Source organism: Ipomoea triloba, chromosome 9, assembly GCF_003576645.1.
Source record: "Ipomoea triloba cultivar NCNSP0323 chromosome 9, ASM357664v1".
Classification (NCBI taxonomy): domain Eukaryota; kingdom Viridiplantae; phylum Streptophyta; class Magnoliopsida; order Solanales; family Convolvulaceae; genus Ipomoea; species Ipomoea triloba.
This window is the reverse complement of record NC_044924.1, coordinates 7,920,265-7,939,815: the sequence shown is the minus strand read 5'-3', so window position 1 is coordinate 7,939,815 and position 19,551 is coordinate 7,920,265. Positions and strand designations below refer to the sequence as shown.

Genomic DNA, 19,551 nt, shown 5'->3' with positions numbered 1-19,551 from the left:
TTTTTTTTTTTTTTTTTTTTTTTTTTTTTTTTTCTGTGCCTTGATTTCAGGGATTGAAGATTCTTTCTTCTTTGATTGCTATCTGCAATATGCCTGAAAATTTTGTTTGTTGTTTCTGGTATTTTCAGGAAGTGCAAGTGAATCTTGTGATTACAGACTATTGCATGCCTGGGATGACAGGCTATGATTTGCTCAAGAAAATTAAGGTATGCTTTAGCTTTCAATTTTACCCATATCCACATATACTGCATAAATATGATGCTGAAATGGCATTTGCAATTGTCTTTGTTCATTATTTTCTTTAGTGATCTTCCCCAATTGTTAGGTGCTCTAGAAATTATGTTTTGTTTGGTACAAGGTTTGCTAGAAATGGTTTTGGCAAATGAAACATGGCTGTTCTTTTTTCTCTCCCACAGGAATCTTCATCTCTGAGAAACATACCTGTGGTCATTATGTCATCTGAGAATGTTCCTTCAAGAATCAGCAGGTAAGAGCTTCTTGAGAAGAATCTGAAATTCTCCTTTTTCTTGGAGATGATGATTGGTAGCATTAAAGGGTACTTATAAAACCTAAACAGATGCTTAGAAGAAGGGGCAGAAGATTTTTTTCTCAAGCCTGTGAGGCTATCAGATGTGAATAAGCTCAGACCCCATATGGTGAAAAACAAGAAGGCAGGAGAACAAGAAATTCAAGAATCATCATCATCAGAGGAGTCATCTGCAGAATCTGGTATGACAGATGTTCAATCTCAGGCCGAATCGAACGATAATCGTTGTAACAAGAGGAAGGCCTTGGATGAAGGTTTTGCACTCAAGAGAACAAGGCCAAGATGCAATAGCCTCAGTGATTTCTCTGATCTATGATATCCTGTTCTCTTTTGATATAATTTTTCTTTTTTTTGCTCATTTGTTTTAGTTATTATTACCTATATGCAGATGGATAATACATGAGATATGTAGAGAGCTATTAGCATAGAGAGTTTGGGCACTAACTATATATGATGAGAGATCCCTACACAAGTTTATGGAAGAATTTGCTCTTTTTTGTTACCCTACCTATTCATAAGATGAATGTGATTGTTGTAATGCCTCTTTAGGCTAAGATTTTACCTAGAAGAATTTATCCATTTTTTTCTTGCCATTTATTTTTCTTAGTAAGTAAGAAATACAAGTGAAATGACAGTTTTGCCCTCAGACTTAACGTTCTTTTGATAGCAAACTTAACGGAGGATTACGGGTGGTAATTTTTTTTTTTTTAACTAGAAGGACGTCTAATGGTCGTTTTAAAGTTGAGGGTTACACCTGGTAAATCGCTAATACTATCATGGGAGGTATTAACTCTTGCCCATTTTAACGAAAAAGCCCGAACTTCTCCGTCAAGCTTCTTCATCCATGGCAACGGCCATGAACAAAGAAGCAATGATAGCCAAGCTGCCATGACGAGCTTCTTCATCCAAAGATTAAACGGAGAAGCCTCCCAAGGTTCTTCGTCCATGACAATCAAGTCGCCATGGTTTAAAAAAAACTATAAAATGAATATTATTAATTTAAATTTATTATAATTTAATTTAAAAAATATTAATCTAAGTGGTATCTTATGTGGCATTTTACATGGCAGATGATTTAAGTGTAACATGCTATTATATATATATATATATATATATATATATATATATATATATATATATATTTTTTGGTGAGGAGAGTAACATGCTATTATAGGTCAAATAGATTAATTGCATAAATTTAACAACTTTAAGGTCTAATTGAAGGTGTTTTTAGTTTAATGGTATAATTACACGTTGGTATATAGTTGGAATTTTTATTTGTCCTTTATCTCAAAATAAATAAAAAAAATAAAAAATTAAGTAGCCACGTGCAACAAAATAACGTAAACGCTTGTCAGTTCTAATTTACGTGACAAATTGAAATTTGGGTATGGCGAAGTTAAATGGATATATGGAGTAAAATATTTAATGCAAATATTTATATATATTTTTTCCTTAAAAAAATATTGTACGCATTCGAACAATAACCAAATTGATTGACCTGTAAAGAATCTGGTGTCCTGATCTCTCTCCTTTTAGGGAAAAGCCGAGCGGAGCGTCGGACGGTGGCCGCCGGTGACTTCACCGATTGATTTCGGAACTTCAAAGCTAGGTGTTCCGGCTAACTGATTTTGTCTCCGGTACACCTCCATAACATCTTTTCTTACTTCTTTTGTTTCTGTTTCTTTTGAATCATGATTGGAAATTACTTCTGAGCTGAAATGATGCCATATGTGCTTTCTTAGACGTGTGTGTGGATTTATGTATATACATGATGCTGCATATGTGTTTTCAGTATGAGGATCAGAAGGAAAAAGGAGTCAAGGAGCTGGTTAATGTAATGATGTTTTTAGGAATTAGGATCACTGTATTTGAAGGGCTACGAGTGTGTTTTAAATTTGTATCTAGAGTTGTTTTTCAGGACTTATAAATAATGGAGCTCTGCTTCATCTAATTCCTATAATTCGTGTTCACTAGCTTTTGATCTTTTATGTTATAAAGTTGGATATGAGGTGTAACGGTGTCTTTAGGTTTCATTCGAGTGATTCATGGCCAACATCACCTGGAAGATGACTTATTGCCTAGTTATTGTGCCCTGACTAAGAATTATTCCCCTGCCTGTGTGTAGGTGTTTGTTGCATTGGGCAAAAATTTAGGGGTGTTCATTTGATGGAAAATTTTCCATTCTTTAAATTGGGAAATGAAGAAAAGTTTTCCATTTTTCAACGAAGTTGGAGAACTCCTCAATTGTGTTTTCCATTTGGAAAACATGGGTGAACACTTAACAGTGCTCATAGCTTCACCCCATTTATGCATACCTCCTTTGTTGGCCAAGATGATCTTAGGAATACGTTGTGTCACTGTTTGTTTCATTTCCTAATTCATCTTTTTGATGAGAACCAAGCCCTTGATTCTCATCGCTCTTCCTTTGCTGTCACACTCCACAGAGGTCGAGTGATGATTTCTTTGATAGCCTCCAGTCCTCCACAATGATTTCAGCCTACACTATACGGCAGTGTTAATTTTCTCATTTGATGGAAATCAGTCATAGTTACTCTTAACTCCAAAATAAAGAGAGATACATATTTTATCTTCCAAATTCTTCAGGATTAGAAAGGATCAAGCAAGAGTTTCAATCTGCTAGCATGAGTAATTTCATGGTACTGTATACCTGTGTTGGGACAATGGATTCATGCATAATTGCAAGAACTAAATTATAGTAGAGTTGATGAGTGCTACTAGGACATTGGTCACTATGGAAAGCATATTAATCAATACATTCTAAGTAATTTGGGTGAAAGGAATGAGAATCCAATTCCTCAAGATCATTGATTATTTAGGAAATTGTTATAGCCTTATTTTTTTCCTTATCTTTTGCCCATTAAAATTAGTGGAATACATTCATTTTCTTGATCTTCTTCAATCATTATAATCTTTGATTTTCAAGTAGTTTCATTTTGACGAGGGGGTAACTCAAGTTCAAATTTATCATTTTTTCAGTGAGTATCACCTAGAATGGTCTTTAATTGTCATATTTATCAATTGGTTACGGTAGTGATATATTTGGCATCTTTACTGACTGCATCCTATGCAGTTTGCTCTGTACTAAGTCTGTTATGTTGTTCTATTTTAAAGTGAAAAGTATCTGATGCAGTGTCAGCAGCATATAGGTGTTATACACCAGTAATAAACTAGAGTCCATCATATTATTGAGAAGAAAAGTCGATATTGATCAAGCCCTTATTTTTTTTGCAAAAAATAGTAATCTCTCTAAATTATTATAATTATTTAATTAAAGAATAATAATTTTTTATTCTGAAAGAACTACTAACCCTTTCATTAGTGGCATTCTTTGTGAGACAAGGCATTTTAGAAAATCTTTGCATGCATGGTGGATAATTTTGTATCTGTCCTGTGAATCAAACAGAGAAACTTGAAGCCCCTATATACTGATGATGCATGGAACATTTTTTTCAATTTATATTATTAACATATCTTGTTTGCAATGGGAAGGCATAAAAGAATAGGTGATGTTTTTTTTTTTTTTTTTGGAGCTTGGAATTGTAATAATCACCTTGGTCCAATGATAGAAAATTTTCCATGTCCATTAGTTAGCAAAAAGCTGAAACTAGTCTTTCTGCCATGCTAAGCTAAGCCTGTGCTCATTGTAATACTTTTCATTATTGAATTAGCATGACTACCAAATACATTGGATGTTATATCTGAGTTTGAAAATACTACGGAGTATAAGATTATCACAAAGTAAAAGAGATTTTAGGCAGTAATTTTATTAAATTATTGCTGGTTAGATGTTTGTTTCCTACTATTCAAACCATAATATGCTTGTCTGGTTATATGCATACAGCCACCACCCAATCACCCTATCTATTTAAATCCTCCATGGCATCCTCTCTGGCAAAGTCATGTAATAATACTATATATAATTTACTTGCGCATGACAGGTTTATGTATGTAAAGATTTTACCAATTCCTGTTGGCACAAAGGTGGAATAAAACATACAATCTGCAAAGTGGTTTTGAATTTCTAACATAAAGTTCTGATTGAAGTCTTGGAAGATGTCTAGCGGGGAGGTGAAGAAAGTTTCACGGGAAGATATTCAACTGGTAAGCCTTTTCTCAATTTCTCCTATAATTAAATCAAATATGGATTGACATTCTGGCTGTATTTGGAATGTTGACATGGGCCAAACAAAATTTCACCACTTAACTACTTTTTCATGTGGATGCAACACCTTTTCTGTAATCACTCTCACTAAATCACCATTTTACTAAAGCTACTTTGATTTCAGGTGCAAAATCTTATAGAACGATGCCTACAACTATACATGAACCAGAAAGAAGTTGTGAATACACTCTTACATCAAGCCAAAATTGAGCCAGGATTTACTGAACTTGGTAATGGCTCTTTCTCATTGCAACTTGGATCTCTCTGCTGTAATACTAATGAAGCTGTTGCATATAGATAGAAGTGTAGTGATATCTATTGTACTCATTTTTGTTGGAAGAATATAAATATGACATCTAGATTATTTTCAGTGTGGCAAAAGCTTGAAGAAGAAAATCAGGAATTCTTCAGGGCTTACCATTTGAGGTTGATAGTGAAGGATCAAATAAGTAGATTCAATGAGTTGCTTGAGAGACATGCTAAGCTAATACATCAGATTTGTCCAGCTGGAGTGAATCCTATTCCCTTGGCTAATGGTGGATCTCAAATGCCCCCATGTAAGGAGCCTCTTTTGAGTTTTATATTTTGTTTCCATAGAGATAATCTTATCATTCTTATGTATTCTCCTCTCTCTAATTTATTTTTCAATAATTCTCATTTTCACATTGACAGTGCATGAGAACTCTACCTGCACAACCGAAAAGACTGGACCAGTTGTGAAGACTGAAACCATGCATCGAAATATGGATGCCAGTTTACTTGATGCATACTCGAATGGTGCATCCTCACTACAGACATGTATGCAAAGTGCTTTTGATATGTCTACTCATACACGGAGGATTAATGTCTCACCAAGCATGCTATTGGCTCAGAATGCAAATGTGGGGTTGATGCAAGGACTGAATGGTGGAATGATCAAATCAGAAGCTGTTTATCCTAGCAATTCTCATTTCTTGTTTGGCAATGACAATAATGTTCTGGAAACTCGTCCTGCTATTACGGATGCATCTATTTCATCCTTCAGTAGTGTCGAGTCCAATTCACAACACCTGAACGAGACTGTCTTGGATGCTGATTCATCATCATTTGGATTCTTGGGTCAGATACCCCGGAACTTCAGTTTGTCAGATTTGACGGCTGACTTTGCTAACAGTTCAGGTCTGCTCTCTGTCACTCCTACACATGCACACACTTGTAAACACCGGCATGATACCTACAACTTCATATTGTTCTTTGCTGCTGACATGTATCCTGGAATTTATGTCCATTATAGATATTTTAGAGAGCTATTCAAGATCACCCTTCCTAGCATCAGATACAGATAGCTTCCTGGATCCTCTTGGTACAAGAGAACACCGAGGTTAGTACATTGACAATTGATTTTGGTTTTCTTTATAGTAGAATAACTAATGTTGATGCAATTAGTCAGATACTAAGAGGTTGGATAAAATATCTGAAGGTTTGATTAATCATATCATTTTGCCATTTCATTAGTTCTGTTGCAGTTTTAACATTTAACCTGACTAGATGATGTTACAACATTAAAATACATGTCACAGGGTTATTGTTCCTAACAAGGCATATCTTCTATTGCATCTTTTTACCTTTTTTTTTTCAATGCCTACCTGACATTTCTTTATTGTGTTGTGGCTGTCAACATGGCAGGTGCATTTGCTCCATAGATAGAGGGTTTTGTAATTAAGGGTTGAGACATGAAGAATCTTCTGAATTTGAAGACTGTTTTTGAAGTTATTTATTTGTTTGTTGTCTTGGATAATAATCAAAATTATGATGGTGCAGAAAGATGAAAAATATTTAGGCAAAAAACAATTTCGCAAAATGTGCATATGTTTGCAGTTGTTTTGTGCAATATAGGATCATTATAGGAAAACATCAGTATATTGTGAGAATGTCTTCTGATTGTGATAGTTTATGAAACATGTATCTTTGCACACAACTTTAATAGTGATGAATATTCATAAACAAATTGTGACAGTTTATTGCAACTCTACATTGTCAATGCATTTGGTAATTCAGCAAAGATACAATGCACATCGGTAGAGGAAACCAAACACAGTTTATATAAATGCAGAATTTTCCTACAAAATCGCAATAAACCTTTCTAACTATGAAGTTAAAGAGACACCCTAGTCTCCCCAGAATTTTTGTCCTTTTTTTAAAGAATAATTAAAAGGTATGTTAAAATTGAGAAAAATATACTCCGCAGTTGAGAACATAGAGAATAAGGATATTGAAATGCCTAACTTGAAGCAAATGTTTACTATGTGAAAGACAAGATTCTCACTAGCCTTTGGATGCATATACAGCAATAGACGACTGAAGCTCTCGATCCACCTTGAAGTGAGCATGAAAGAACCTTTTAACCTGACAAGAAGGTATGTAGTAGCAGTCTTTCATCAGCAAGAAAATATCTTAGTTAAATCAGGAAAAAACGGAGGAAATACTTTCAAATCACCTCCATGAAATTGTGTGAAACCATAAAGTCTTTCAATAGTTTTTCCTGTGCGTCAAACACCACAATGTGGCTAGGTAAAGACCAATTTTTTGCGAATTCAGTTGCAAAACCAACTGGGTCCAACATGAACCGGTCAGACTCATCTAGCATTCCTTTCTCCTCACTGTTGAAATAATTGCCAAGAGAAAAAGGTTCATGTTCTCTATTATATAAACATAACAAGACAATAAATGGCTAGAATCATTGAAACAAGTGGGCAGTCCAGACCTCAGTGTACAATCCAAGAAACGCATAGGAAGATTACGGTGAAGAGTTGAGTAGTAAGGTGTGGCATGGCAGGGTGTCAAGAAAAGGATATTTCTTACATTTCCATCAACTGCTTCCACGGAAAGATAGTTCATCACATCCTCGGTTCCTCTCTATGAAGCATATTGCAAATAAAATATAAAACAGTTTATCTTGTACAAAGTTCTTCTCCTATTTCTTGGAAAAATCTAGTCTCTAAGGCAATAATAATATGCAGAAGCAGATACCTGATGGACCGTACTCATATACAAAGCCATTGGAAGATTTGTGATGAGTAGGAAGACTATGGCAAGATGCTTTTGAGATAAGCACGAGTAACTAGTCCTTGAAAATCTACTGGGCACTCCTATTCTTGCTAGTGAGTACCCGGAGAACATTAAAGCTATTGGAAGTATGGGGAGGACAAACCTGTTACTCAAGACTGATTAGAGAACAGCATATATCATTGAACATTGGAACAGATATAATCATCAATTAAAACATAATAATAAACTTTTAAACGGAGTACCTGAACTCTTTGTGGCCTAACAAGCTATAAATCCCCAAAACCCATGCAATAAGACCAGAAAGTTTCCATTGCTTAGACATGGCAATGCCTGCTAAAGAAAATGGTAGAAATGTGAAGAGCATCACTGTAAATCCCTGACTTAGGTACCAGTGCCATACGTGAGTTCCATAATAGTCACCACCAGAAGAGAGAAAGTTGAACTTCAGAAAATTAAGAGGCACAAGGACCCAAGTGCCATACATCCACCGATCCAATACAAGTGTGACTCCAAGTACCAATGTCCTGATTCCATGTGTTTAGAGTAGGTAAGTAAGTCTACTTCAAAGCATAAGATGCCTGATTACTGCAAATAGGAAATATACATACAAATAATGAAAGCCTAATTATTGTTTGAGTAAACAAGAAACACATTTATGATAACCAAGCTTCATTTCAATAGTTTTAAACTCAAATGTGCATATCAAGAATCTGATTTATAGCTGGGGAAGCAAGAGATTCTCTTAGCATGCATCCTAGACTCCTAGTACCTCAGCATTAGTCAATGATTAAATCAGCCCTGTTTATTCTAGTCTAATTAAAAGGGATTCAGATTAGAAAAGCATTATTTGGTATTTTGGTTCATTCATCTTTCTCTAAGTTTGCATAATTTACTAATTATTTGAAGTAAAAAATTTGTATGTCATATTTATAGGAAAAAAAAAAGGTCAAATCATACTTACCCAATAGGAATCACCTCAAGAAGAATGAAAACAATTTTTTCATCAGTAAGGTACAACTCCAGAAGACCAACATACAGCCATGTAATGGCACTTGTTGGCCGTATGGCACATGCCAATGCAGCTACAGCCAAAGCCCACTTTCTTGAACCCAAGGAAGTTGTTTTGGAAGATTTTCTAATGCAAGGCCAGTAGTAGAGACTCACGAGTGTAAGAACTGTCTCCAAACTATTAGACAAAGTGCGAGTGAAAGAGAAAAACATGAACCAATTGGTCAATTGTGCAAAGAGCTGCATTGAGTTAAGTACTTTGTGATAGTTATCATCAGGAGCAACAAATATATTGGTACAAATATTTGGAGACTTCCAAATAAATAAAAGCAGTATATTGATAAAAATGAAGGAAACAGATAACAGGTTAGAATGCAACTTATAATATAAATTAGAGAAGGATACCGCCAATTTTGCAACATGGTCATCAAATAACACTCGAGAGAGCTTATACATGTAAAGATCACCTACAGCAGAGAAAACAGACTGCAGAAGTCGAGGTGCCCTTATCTGTGGGATTAGATAAATTTAATATCAATGTAAAAGGTGTAAGCATTCCTTCAACTAAACAATGTAAAGTAGCCAAGTAGGCATGTGCAGAAACTATTGACCGTATTCATAAAAAAAAGCAGCATGCAAACTTGAAGAGGAACTCATCAAAGCTGATGTGTGTGTTTGTCGATAGGGATCATTGATGTCACGAGTGAGGAATATGCAAGAGCAATAAACCAAGTGGTCATAAAGAAGCACCATGCAATCATGAAGTAGTATTCTTCTAAACTAATGTGGTTGTGTTTAAAAAGACTTTCAATGTCATGAACAAGGTCTATGCAAAATCTATTTAAAAAAGAAAAAAGTAGCCATAAATTTAAAAATAAATAAATAAATAAACAAGCAAATTTGAAGCAAAATTCTCCGAAACTAATGTAATTTTGTCTATCACCTGTTGTTGTCAATATGAAACAAATTTAAATGGCATGGATAGAACCCATGCAGAACACAGTAAAGTTCAGAGGAATGTCAAAAATTTGTCACAATGAAGACAACATCAAAGATGGCAATACAGCTAACAAATTCTTGATCAAGAAAATCAATAATTACCATGAACCAAGGGCTATCAAGCTTTAAAAACGTAAGAATTTTATAAAGAAGAGCAAAAATTGATGGATGCAAGTAACTCCTTATGCCTTTTTTCCATTCCCATGTCAAATGCCCATATCTGCAAGAAATAAAATAAGCAAACAAATATCATTCAAGTTCAGTCCAAGCATTTTCATACTAGAAACTACTAATAAAACATAAACTTATGTAGAAAATAAGCAAAAGAAGTTTGTTAAAACACAGTAATGATGTATACTCCCAGAAACAGAAAGAAAAAGAAATTACCCAAATGTGATATGATGGGCAACTTCAAGGGCTTGCCAATGTTCATCCGGATTGAAATAAGTCTGTACCATGAGAGAATTTATACTCCGTGCAACCAAACATAGAATAAACACTTCTCTTGAAGAAGTGAGTAAAGCTTGGGTTTTTGAATCCCTTTTAGGATTGGGTTTTTGAGCTGTGTTACTCTCTAGTGGAATAGTAGGTGGATGCTTTCTTTGTCTCATGGTGAGAAGAGATTCGGATCTTTCTTTTCAGAGAAAAATCAAAATGCCCAGCAGTGAAGATGAAGCTGGAGGTTGGGGATGATCTTGCCAAATATAGAAGAAAGGACACTTTTAACGTTGTATAGAGCCAAATCCGAACAAAGTCTCAGCTCAAAAATCACAGCTCCGGCGACGAATATCAGGGAGGACTGAATAGGGCAGTGGATGTTGACCGATTTCAACCTGGTTCGCCGTTAAATCAGCTGACTGGGCAGTAATGTCAGCATTGCCACGTCACCATGTATTCTGACGTGGTAATCGGCTTTTAATAAATTCTTAAATTGAAAAAAAAAAATCAAATTACGATCTTCCTGAAACCTCTTTGGAACTTCAAGTTTAGATCTGGGACAACAAATTTGTAGAGAAAAAAATTAGGGAAAATGGTGGACACGAACCTGAAAGCAGAGACTTCTAAGTCTGGAGCGTACTTATAAGTTCTAAGTCCTCAGTGGTATTTTATCAAACAGGCTGTGGACGTTGTAAGGAATTGTCTTCAACTGTTGTACACAAACGGCAGCATATAGTGAGGGGAGGAGAGTGGTGTTGTTGTTGGAGCACTACCAAACCTTTCACTCCCTTTTTTCCACAACTTCAAATTTCTTTCCCTTCTAAATTATCGGACATAGAAAGTTCCGTCTTCCATGGCTCTCTTCACGTCTGCGATGGTAATTTGCTTCTTTTTTTTCCCCCTCTCTTTTTAACGAATTAAATATAATTTTAAAAAAATGACTAAGCAATTGCTACATAGTAAGGGTGAGCGCAAAGTGAAGGTATTTCACGTCCAAATTGTTAATTGTGAATTTGAAAAATCTCATTCATATCTATATCCGCTAGGAGTATGGATTCAATCTAATTTGATTCACTAATGGTGAATTCCTTATTCACATCCACTATAGGTATGAATCAATCTAATTCGATATCCTAAAGTCAACCCCATTAATGGGTTCTTTCACATTTTTTAAGAAAAGAAGAGTGATGTGGAAGGGAGAGAATGAGAGAGAGAAAAAATAGGAGGGCCTTGCAGAAGGATGGGTTTTGGTCGGGTAATGTAGGTTCTGCACGGAAAACGAACAACCATTCTGCTGATGCGTGCGCGCCCTCTTACGCCCAGAGGGCGCGTGCAGTGTGCGCGCCCTCTTACGCCCAGAGGGCGCGTGCAGTGTACGCGCCCCTGGGCGCGTTAATAGAGCATTTATATATAACTTTTTCCTTTGCTTTTTTGACTTTTCATGTTTCACTCTTTTTTTCCCCTTTTTTGCTTCCCCTTCCCTTCTATGTGGCACCTTAATATTTGTGCAAAAACAAAACAATTGAGGAGGGCCTAATGGTGAATTTGGCGGATTGGATGATGATAGAATGACGAATTTTAAGTTGAAATAATAAATAAATAAATAAATAAGTTTGGTTATTGAGGATGATAGGCTTGGCGCTTGCTAAATAAGGAGAGTTCTTGTTAATTACGTAGCTCACTTGTTAGTAATAAGGGCGTGTGGTTATTCAACTATAACCAAAGCTCAAAATTACATGGCATACTGGATAGAATCAACTAGGTCCACCAATTCATGCTCAAGCCAAATTGACAAAATCGCAGTTGGGATTCTTAAAACTCAATGTTGATGCGGTCATTGACAAGGAATGTGTTAAGATGGGCTTTTACCAAGGGAAGTTGATGCGGTGTCCGTTAGAGAAGCTTTGAGTTGGTTTAAGGATAAAAATGTTGATAATGTCAACACTGAAACAAACTTTCTATAAGTGGTGCAATCTCTTTTCTCAACCAAACATAGCACAAAAGAATCAATATCGCCTTCATTGAGACTCGAACCCACCCGCTCTCATGTAGGGGTGCACGTGCCACTAGACCAAGGTCTTTGACAGTGGTGCAATCTCTTAATTCTATTAGGGGTGACTCTTCATTTCATTTGATTTTTAGAGGCATTAAACACTCAATGAGTAAATTTTCTCATGTGTTTGTTTAACAATCCGTGAATCGGACAACCTATACAATAGCGAAACAATGTGTTTTTATACTTATTTGTTTTGAATGGTTTTTCAATCCTCTATTATTTGTATTTTTTTTAATTTTCGGACTTGATTTAATATAGTGCTTTAAAAAAATTACAAATGCATTTTAGATTATATACTCCGTATCTGAGTTGTACCATCAGTCCATCACTACCATGTACTACTGTACTAGTAGCTTCACCATAATATTGAAAAAAAAAAATATTATGAGATTTATAATGCTCCTCAAATAATTTCTTCATGATATTTGAAAACTAAATTTAGTTTTTAAATAGTTGTGGAGTCTGACAATAAACGGAAACTTCAAGGGAGGAAGAAAGCATTGTCCATTTACAATACATAAAATATTAATTTATCTATTTACTGTCTCTTCTCCCAACTATTTCCATTTTCCGGCCGGGCAGCGCCGGCCCGACGATGGCCTTTCCATCGCCTCAAAGCAAATACCTAATTAAACACGATTGATAATGAAAAATGAAAATCATACAGTTCAGCAGTTATATTTAATTTTATCAGAAATGTATGTACAAAAACTTAGGACAGTTCAACTAACTGCACTCATATCACACCACCGCAAACAAAAAAAAAAAAACAAAAATCAAGAACAAGCCCTAGAATTGGCATGAATTTGGTGTAGAATTCAGGGAATTGAGGGATCAACCAACATGGAAAGGCCCGATATCGCCGCTCCTGAGCGAGCTAGCAATCTCGTCGGCGACAGTCAAGCAAGACAGCACCCACCCGCTCAGCGCCATCCACACCATCCTCGCCATCCACATCGTTATGCCCCACGGCACCGCCATGCTCGCTCCTCCACCGCCACTGCCGCCCCTCGTTCTGCCTGCGATCCCCCCTATCCGCTGTACAACTATACAATTCCAGTGATTCAGCGAAGGTCCATTCCGAGATCGACCCTCAATTGGCGGTTTCTGCCTCAAATTCGGCTGCTCCGGTGTGTAGGTTAAGCTTCGATATGCATGTGTATGTATATGCGTGTGCAAAAGACAGAGATTTTGAGTCCGAAGGGGAAAAGAGGTAGAGTTTCGTGATTTTTCACTCCTTATAGTGGATTTCAATGATTATGTATATGAGACAGCAATTGTTTTTGATTGATTGATACTTCGAAACTTGGCTATGTCGGCCAGATTGACAAGTCATTGAGGAAGAAGAAAGTTTCAATATCAATTTTGGCCCCTAAACTTCTCCATTTCTTACTTTGGTACTTATGGATTTTTAATTTTTTTTTTTATAATTTTTTTTTGAAGATGTACTTAAGGATTAAGGATTAACTTTTGTCTTTTCTTTTGGAATGGGAAAAACTGCACTCCACGCTCAAGTAAATTATTGGCTAAAATGTCAATTTTGGCATAATAATAATATTAATAAATTAACAAATTCATGAATAATCAGTTAATACAAAATGCTTCATTATCAAGAGACGAAGAAAGGAAAAAAAAAAAAATTAATTTCATAACTTTGTGATAAAATTATATTGTATAACAAAGGTAATTCTGAGATTTTTTTATAGAGTAAATTGCACTTTTGGTCCTATGACTATAGGGGTCTTGTTAATTGCAACACTTGACTTTAAAAACTAACAATTTAATCCTTTAACTATGCATTTTTTAACAGATTTGGTGCTGCCGGCCAAATCACCGGCCAAATTTGATCGGAAAAGCATAATCTATTTTAAATAAAATATATGTGAGGGCAAAACGGTCAGTTTATGTTTTAAAAGATGGGATTCCTCTTGCACATTGTCGTGCACTCATCCAAGTTCATTCCGGCGTCCACAAAAGCGCTGAACTCTCCGGAAACTTCATGTAATTCAACGCCAAAAACCTAGAACATGGGCTGAAAAGAAAACGACAACCTAGCAATCTCTTTAAGGTTGCCCAAGAGGGAGTTATAACTAGGGTCGTTGATTCCCTGCTTACAAAAGTGGTTCTGAAACCTTCTTGGAACCCACCAGAGATGCAAGAGTGCCTTGGGTTCAAAAAATCCTACACCTTGCATACACAATGATAAGGAACCACAACGAGGAGGAGAAGCAGTTTTGTTCCATGTCTGCCCAAAGCCCACTCTGTAGAGAAGTATGGAGAGGGAGAGAAGAGGATTTATTGTCTGTCATATGTAGGAAGTAGGAAGTCCATTCCAAGCTCCGCTCTGTAGACAAACGAGAATGCTATGACCGCTGTCGGATTCATTTCTGGGACGCTCTAAACCGAATTCCATTCCAAGCTCCGCTCCCGTAAATCATGTCGATGCTCTCTCGCTCGTACGAGATTCCGGTGGACAATGTGGCCGGATCTTTCATCAAGTCCAGGGAAATCGGGCACAGAAAATGAGTGGGTGTCATCATCAAGTCCGAACGACGTCTCTCTGAAGCTGCAGATTGAGCCGCAAGGGCCGCCGAGCTCGTAGCCGCCAGCGTTCTGATGTAGGACGAAACAAGAGAAAAAGAGCAATTGAAGCTGAGATAACAAAACACAGGATAATTCTTTATAAAATATTCAATGTCTCATCAGAAGCTTACAGAAGAGGTTTTATAGATAGACTTACTGGAAGAAAGCAAGAGAAATAACTGCTAGGAAGTTGGGAAGGGTAAACATCACATAGAAAATAACAGTGCATGGGAAAAAGAAATAAACAGTAAATACAAAACACATGCATGTGAATTGTGGCCATCATAATGAAGATGTAAATGTGTTCTGCACGCCATCATTCTCCCCCACCAGATGAAGAACTCGACCTCGAGTTAACAGTGTCTGGATACAATGGGTCATCTGCAGAGTGAAATTTGAACAAATCGGCAACATTAAATGTTTTCGAAATCTTCCAATAATCAGGAATATCTACCACATATGCATTGTCATTGATTTTCTTCAGGATCTTGAAAGGGCCATGTTTTTTTGGGAAGAGCTTATGATAATTACCAGCCGGAAGTCGTTCCTTTCGAAGATAAACCAAGACATCTTCCCCAACATTAAAGAGTTGTTGGCGACGTTTCTTGTCGGCAACAGCCTTATATTTAGCATTAGAAGCCGCCAGTTGTGTTCGGACTTCTTCTTGCACAGATTGGACCTGGTCTGCAATGGAGTCCACCACCTTATGTGTTTTCTCTGTAGAAGGTAAAGGGATAAGATCAACAGCATGTTTTGGCGTCTTCCTGTAAACAACAGAAAAGGGGGAGCGACCAATGGATGCATGAACAGAATTGTTGTAGGCAAATTCAGCTTGAGCCAAGGCGAAGTCCCAATGTTTAAAGTTGCCACTACAGATGCAGCGAACAAGATTCCCAAGAGTGCGATTAGTGACCTCGGTCTGGCCATCTGTTTGGGGGTGTGCAGTGCTACTATACTTCAAACTTGCATCAAACCTCTTCCATAGTGTAGTCCAAAAATGTGACAGAAACTTTGTATCACGATCAGATGTGATAGAACGTGGGACACCATGAAGACGTACAATTTCCTGAAAAAATAATCTAGCAATATGGACAGCATCAGAAGTCTTTCGGCAAGGGATGAAATGCGCCATTTTTGAGAAACGATCAACAACAACAAAGACAGAGTCCACTCCCCGCTGTGTTCGTGGCAACCCAAGGACGAAATCCATGGACAAGTCCTCCCAGATATCTTCAGGGATAGGTAATGGCATGTATAATCCAGTGTTCTGTGAATGACCTTTGGATGCTTGGCACACAGAGCAACGTTTCACAAATAAACCAACATCTCTTTTTAATTGAGGCCAATAAAACCGCTCCTCCACAGCTGCAATAGTTTTGTCTCTTCCAACATGACCACCAAGTCCGCTAGCATGCAAATCTCGAATGAGTTGTTCTCGTAATGATGTTCGTGGTATACACAACCGGTTACCCTTGAAAAGATATCCATCTGAAATATGAAAATCTTGAGAACAGTGATGAAGCAGAGCTTGTTTCCATATGTCACTAAAATCATCATCTTCTTCATACAAGTTCTTAAGGATGTCAAACCCGATAATCTCACCCTGTAATGTGACTAATAAGCTCCTTTTTCTGCTGAGGGCATCAGCAACACGATTGGCCGTACCTGATTTGTGCTGGATGTGGAATGAAAATTGCTCAAGATACGATGCCCACCGAGCATGCATTCTGTTCAAGTGTTTCTGGCTGCGAAAATATTTCAAGGCCTCATGGTCCGAATAAATTAGGAAGTCACGATGTAGCAGATAATGAGCCCATGTACGTAAGGCCCGAACCACTGCATAAAGTTCTTGCTCATATGTAGACCACCGCTCCCGTGCGGTACTCAAACGTTCACTATAGAAAGCAATTGGCCTCCGATTCTGAGATAATACAGCTCCAATACCTTTGCCGCTGGCATCACATTCCACTTCAAAAACTTTAGAAAAATCTGGTATGGCAAGGACAGGCGCTGTAGTGAGCTTATGCTTTAATTCTGTAAAACTTTTCTCAGTAGCTTCACCCCAACGAAATCCACTCTTTCGTAAACAATCTGTTAATGGTGCAGCAATGGAACTAAAATTTCTAATAAACCTCCTGTAAAAGCTTGCTAAGCCAAGAAAACTCCGAACTTCACTCACAGTCTTTGGAGTTGGCCAGTCTTTAACAGCCTGCACTTTCCCTTCATCCACTTGGATTCCTTCATAGCTAATCACAAAACCCAAAAAAACCAATTTAGTAGTCAGAAATGAACATTTTTTTAAATTGGCGTAGAGTTTGTGTTCTCGTAGGGCATTTAAAACCTTCCTCAAATGATTCTCATGTTCAGCATGGCTTCGACTATAAATCAGAATGTCGTCGAAATAAACAACGACGAATTTCCCAATGAATGATTTCAAGACTTGATTCATAAGCCGCATAAAAGTGCTTGGAGCATTAGATAACCCAAACGGCATAACAAGCCACTCGAATAGACCATCACGCGTCTTGAAAGCTGTCTTCCATTCGTCCCCTGGCTTTATTCGAACTTGGTGATAGCCACTCCTTAGATCAATTTTTGAAAACACTGCTGCTCCATAGAGTTGGTCTAACATATCATCAATTCGCGGGATTGGAAACCTATACTTGATTGTTATTTTGTTGATGGCGCGACTGTCAATGCACATCCTCATGCTGCCATCTTTTTTTGGAGTAAGAAGAGCAGGCACAGCACATGGACTCTTGCTTTCTTGAATAAACCCCTTATTTAACAACTCATCAATCATCTTATTCAAAGCTTCATTTTCAACGGGACTCATGCGGTAGTGTGGAAGGTTGGGCAAACTTGAACCTGGGACCAAATCTATTTGATGTTGGATATCACGTAGAGGTGGTAAGCCGTCAGGGAGGTCTTCTGGTACAACATCAGAAAATTCCTTTAACAAGGAGTGGAGCTCACCAGGTATGACATTAGTTTCAAACTTTCCTTCTTTGGTGACCAGTACCAGAATAATTTTGCTTTTCCGGGCTTCATTCAGAAATTCCTTCCATCTGTTTGATAATGTGATGGCACAAGTTCTTTTAGCTTTGGTTTCGTCCCATGTGGCAGGTGGAATAACTATTTTTTTATTTTTCCAAAGAAATGCATACACATTCTGTCGTCCATGATGAGTTGCATCAACATCAAATTGCCAAGGCCTACCAAGAAGAATATGGCAAGCGTCCATGTCTATAACTTCACACACAATTGTATCTTCGTAGCTCTTCCCAATTGAGATAGGGACATGGCAAATCTCTGTAACTGAGACCGATGGGCCCTCCTTGATCCAACCTAGCTTATACGGCTTTGGGTGTGGCTCGGTTGGAAGGTTGAGGTGTCGCACAAGAGACCAAGAGACAATATTATCACAACTCCCATTGTCGACGATGAGTTTACACACCTTCCCCAGGATACTACAATATGCCCGAAAAATATTATTGCGCTGGGCTGGTCCTTTTTCTTCAGTTGTGTATAAGATCCTCTTGATGACAAAACTCACATGCTCACCATCTTCTTCTGCAATTTCAACATTCTCATTCCATTCCTCACTTTCAGTAAGGTCATCAGTATTCTCGGCAACCAAGTTAACTGGTCGTCGAGCTCTACATTCATTTGAACGGTGCCCTGGCTCCCCACATTTGAAACACTTACCCGTCATGGGCTTCGCATAAGGGTTCGGTGCTACACTTCGTGTGGGTTGGTCATTATTTTGTTTTTGTGGATGATTCCTTAATGACACTACTTCATTGGATGTTGTCGGGTGGGGTGAGATAGGAATAGGTCGGTTGGAGGTGTTTCCTTGCATGGGTGGTGCGGAAGGTCCATGGGGAACAGAGTTGGAATATTGCCTTCGTTGGTTAGATTGCATGAAAATATCTTCTGCTCGTATCGCCATATTAAATGCTTCATCCACAGACCAGATAGGTGTTAATGTCATCTTCTCCCGAATATTAAACCTCAGCCCGCTGATATATCTGGCAGTTTGTTGTTCTGGGGTTTCAGAGAGATTACAACGAGCTCCCAAACGATAAAACTCCTCTGTGTACTCGTTCACGCTTCGGGATCCTTGTGAACATTTTTGGTACCTTTGAAATAACTGTTGTTGATAATCAGGGGGTAAAAATCTTCCTGACATGAGCTTCCTCATTTTTCTCCATGTGGTGATCGCCATTTTTCCTTGCCTTCTCCTATTATTTTGAGTGACCTCCCACCAAGCAGCGGCTCCTCCGCGTAGTTTATGGGCAACATATTTAGCTTGGCGGTCCTCTGGAATATCCAGCATGTCAAAATATTTTTCAACCTCGTAACACCAATCAAGGAAGGCTTCTACATCCAAATTTCCATTAAAACATGGTAAATCAGCCTTTGGCCGATAATGATTTTGTCTGTGAACTTGGGCATGTTGATTTTGGAGTTCATCTTCAGAGTCACTACTATTTGTATGTTGATTTTGGAGTTCATCTTCAGAGTCACTACTATTTGTATTGCCAAGGGGTGGATTTCCAAACGGTAAAACTCCTTGTGCTCTTCCACCCGGAGGTTGGTTCCTTCTTTGGGGTATGGCTGCGGGGGCTTCACTATTTCCATCGAGTCTTAAGCATAAGTTGGTGAGGATGTTGCGAATTTCTT

The 19,551-nt window shown here is 37.6% G+C and overlaps 3 protein-coding genes across 7 annotated transcripts in view; 2 read left to right on the top strand and 1 right to left on the bottom strand.

Annotated features, from left to right (window-relative positions):
- LOC116030055 (two-component response regulator ORR9) overlaps positions 1-1,144 on the top strand; it is a 2,154-nt gene extending 1,010 nt beyond the window's left edge. The window contains exons 3-5 of the mRNA XM_031272162.1: positions 129-206; positions 417-487; positions 578-1,144. Coding sequence (XP_031128022.1) covers positions 129-206; positions 417-487; positions 578-863 — 435 coding nt within the window. The 3' untranslated portion in view covers positions 864-1,144. The remainder of the gene's footprint in view (positions 1-128; positions 207-416; positions 488-577) is intronic.
- Positions 1,145-2,011: 867 nt separating this feature from the next.
- On the top strand, positions 2,012-6,739 carry LOC116030051. Its single transcript, XM_031272158.1, has 7 exons — positions 2,012-2,187; positions 4,510-4,672; positions 4,858-4,963; positions 5,105-5,290; positions 5,406-5,891; positions 6,007-6,093; positions 6,399-6,739. Exons 2-7 carry the CDS (start codon positions 4,625-4,627, stop codon positions 6,413-6,415), a joined length of 930 nt encoding a protein of 309 aa, XP_031128018.1. The 5' UTR covers positions 2,012-2,187; positions 4,510-4,624; the 3' UTR covers positions 6,416-6,739.
- On the bottom strand, positions 3,029-11,205 carry LOC116030048 (GPI mannosyltransferase 3). 5 transcript variants are annotated; one of them, XM_031272154.1, is made up of 11 exons: positions 10,834-11,205; positions 10,176-10,713; positions 9,891-10,008; positions 9,195-9,299; positions 8,743-9,029; positions 8,024-8,305; positions 7,743-7,923; positions 7,477-7,628; positions 7,210-7,372; positions 7,039-7,118; positions 3,029-3,047 (listed from the first exon to the last, which is right to left on the bottom strand). In XM_031272154.1, coding segments are annotated over exons 2-11 (1,593 nt in total). In that variant the 5' UTR covers positions 10,400-10,713; positions 10,834-11,205; the 3' UTR covers positions 3,029-3,046. The 5 variants fall into 5 exon arrangements, with proteins under 5 accessions (XP_031128014.1, XP_031128013.1, XP_031128011.1 ...); XM_031272153.1 differs by lacking the exon at positions 3,029-3,047 and adding an exon at positions 5,886-5,984; XM_031272151.1 differs by lacking the exon at positions 3,029-3,047 and having other exon boundaries at positions 6,828-7,118; positions 10,176-10,448; positions 10,534-10,713; positions 10,834-11,204.
- Between the last annotated feature and the right edge of the window lie 8,346 nt (positions 11,206-19,551).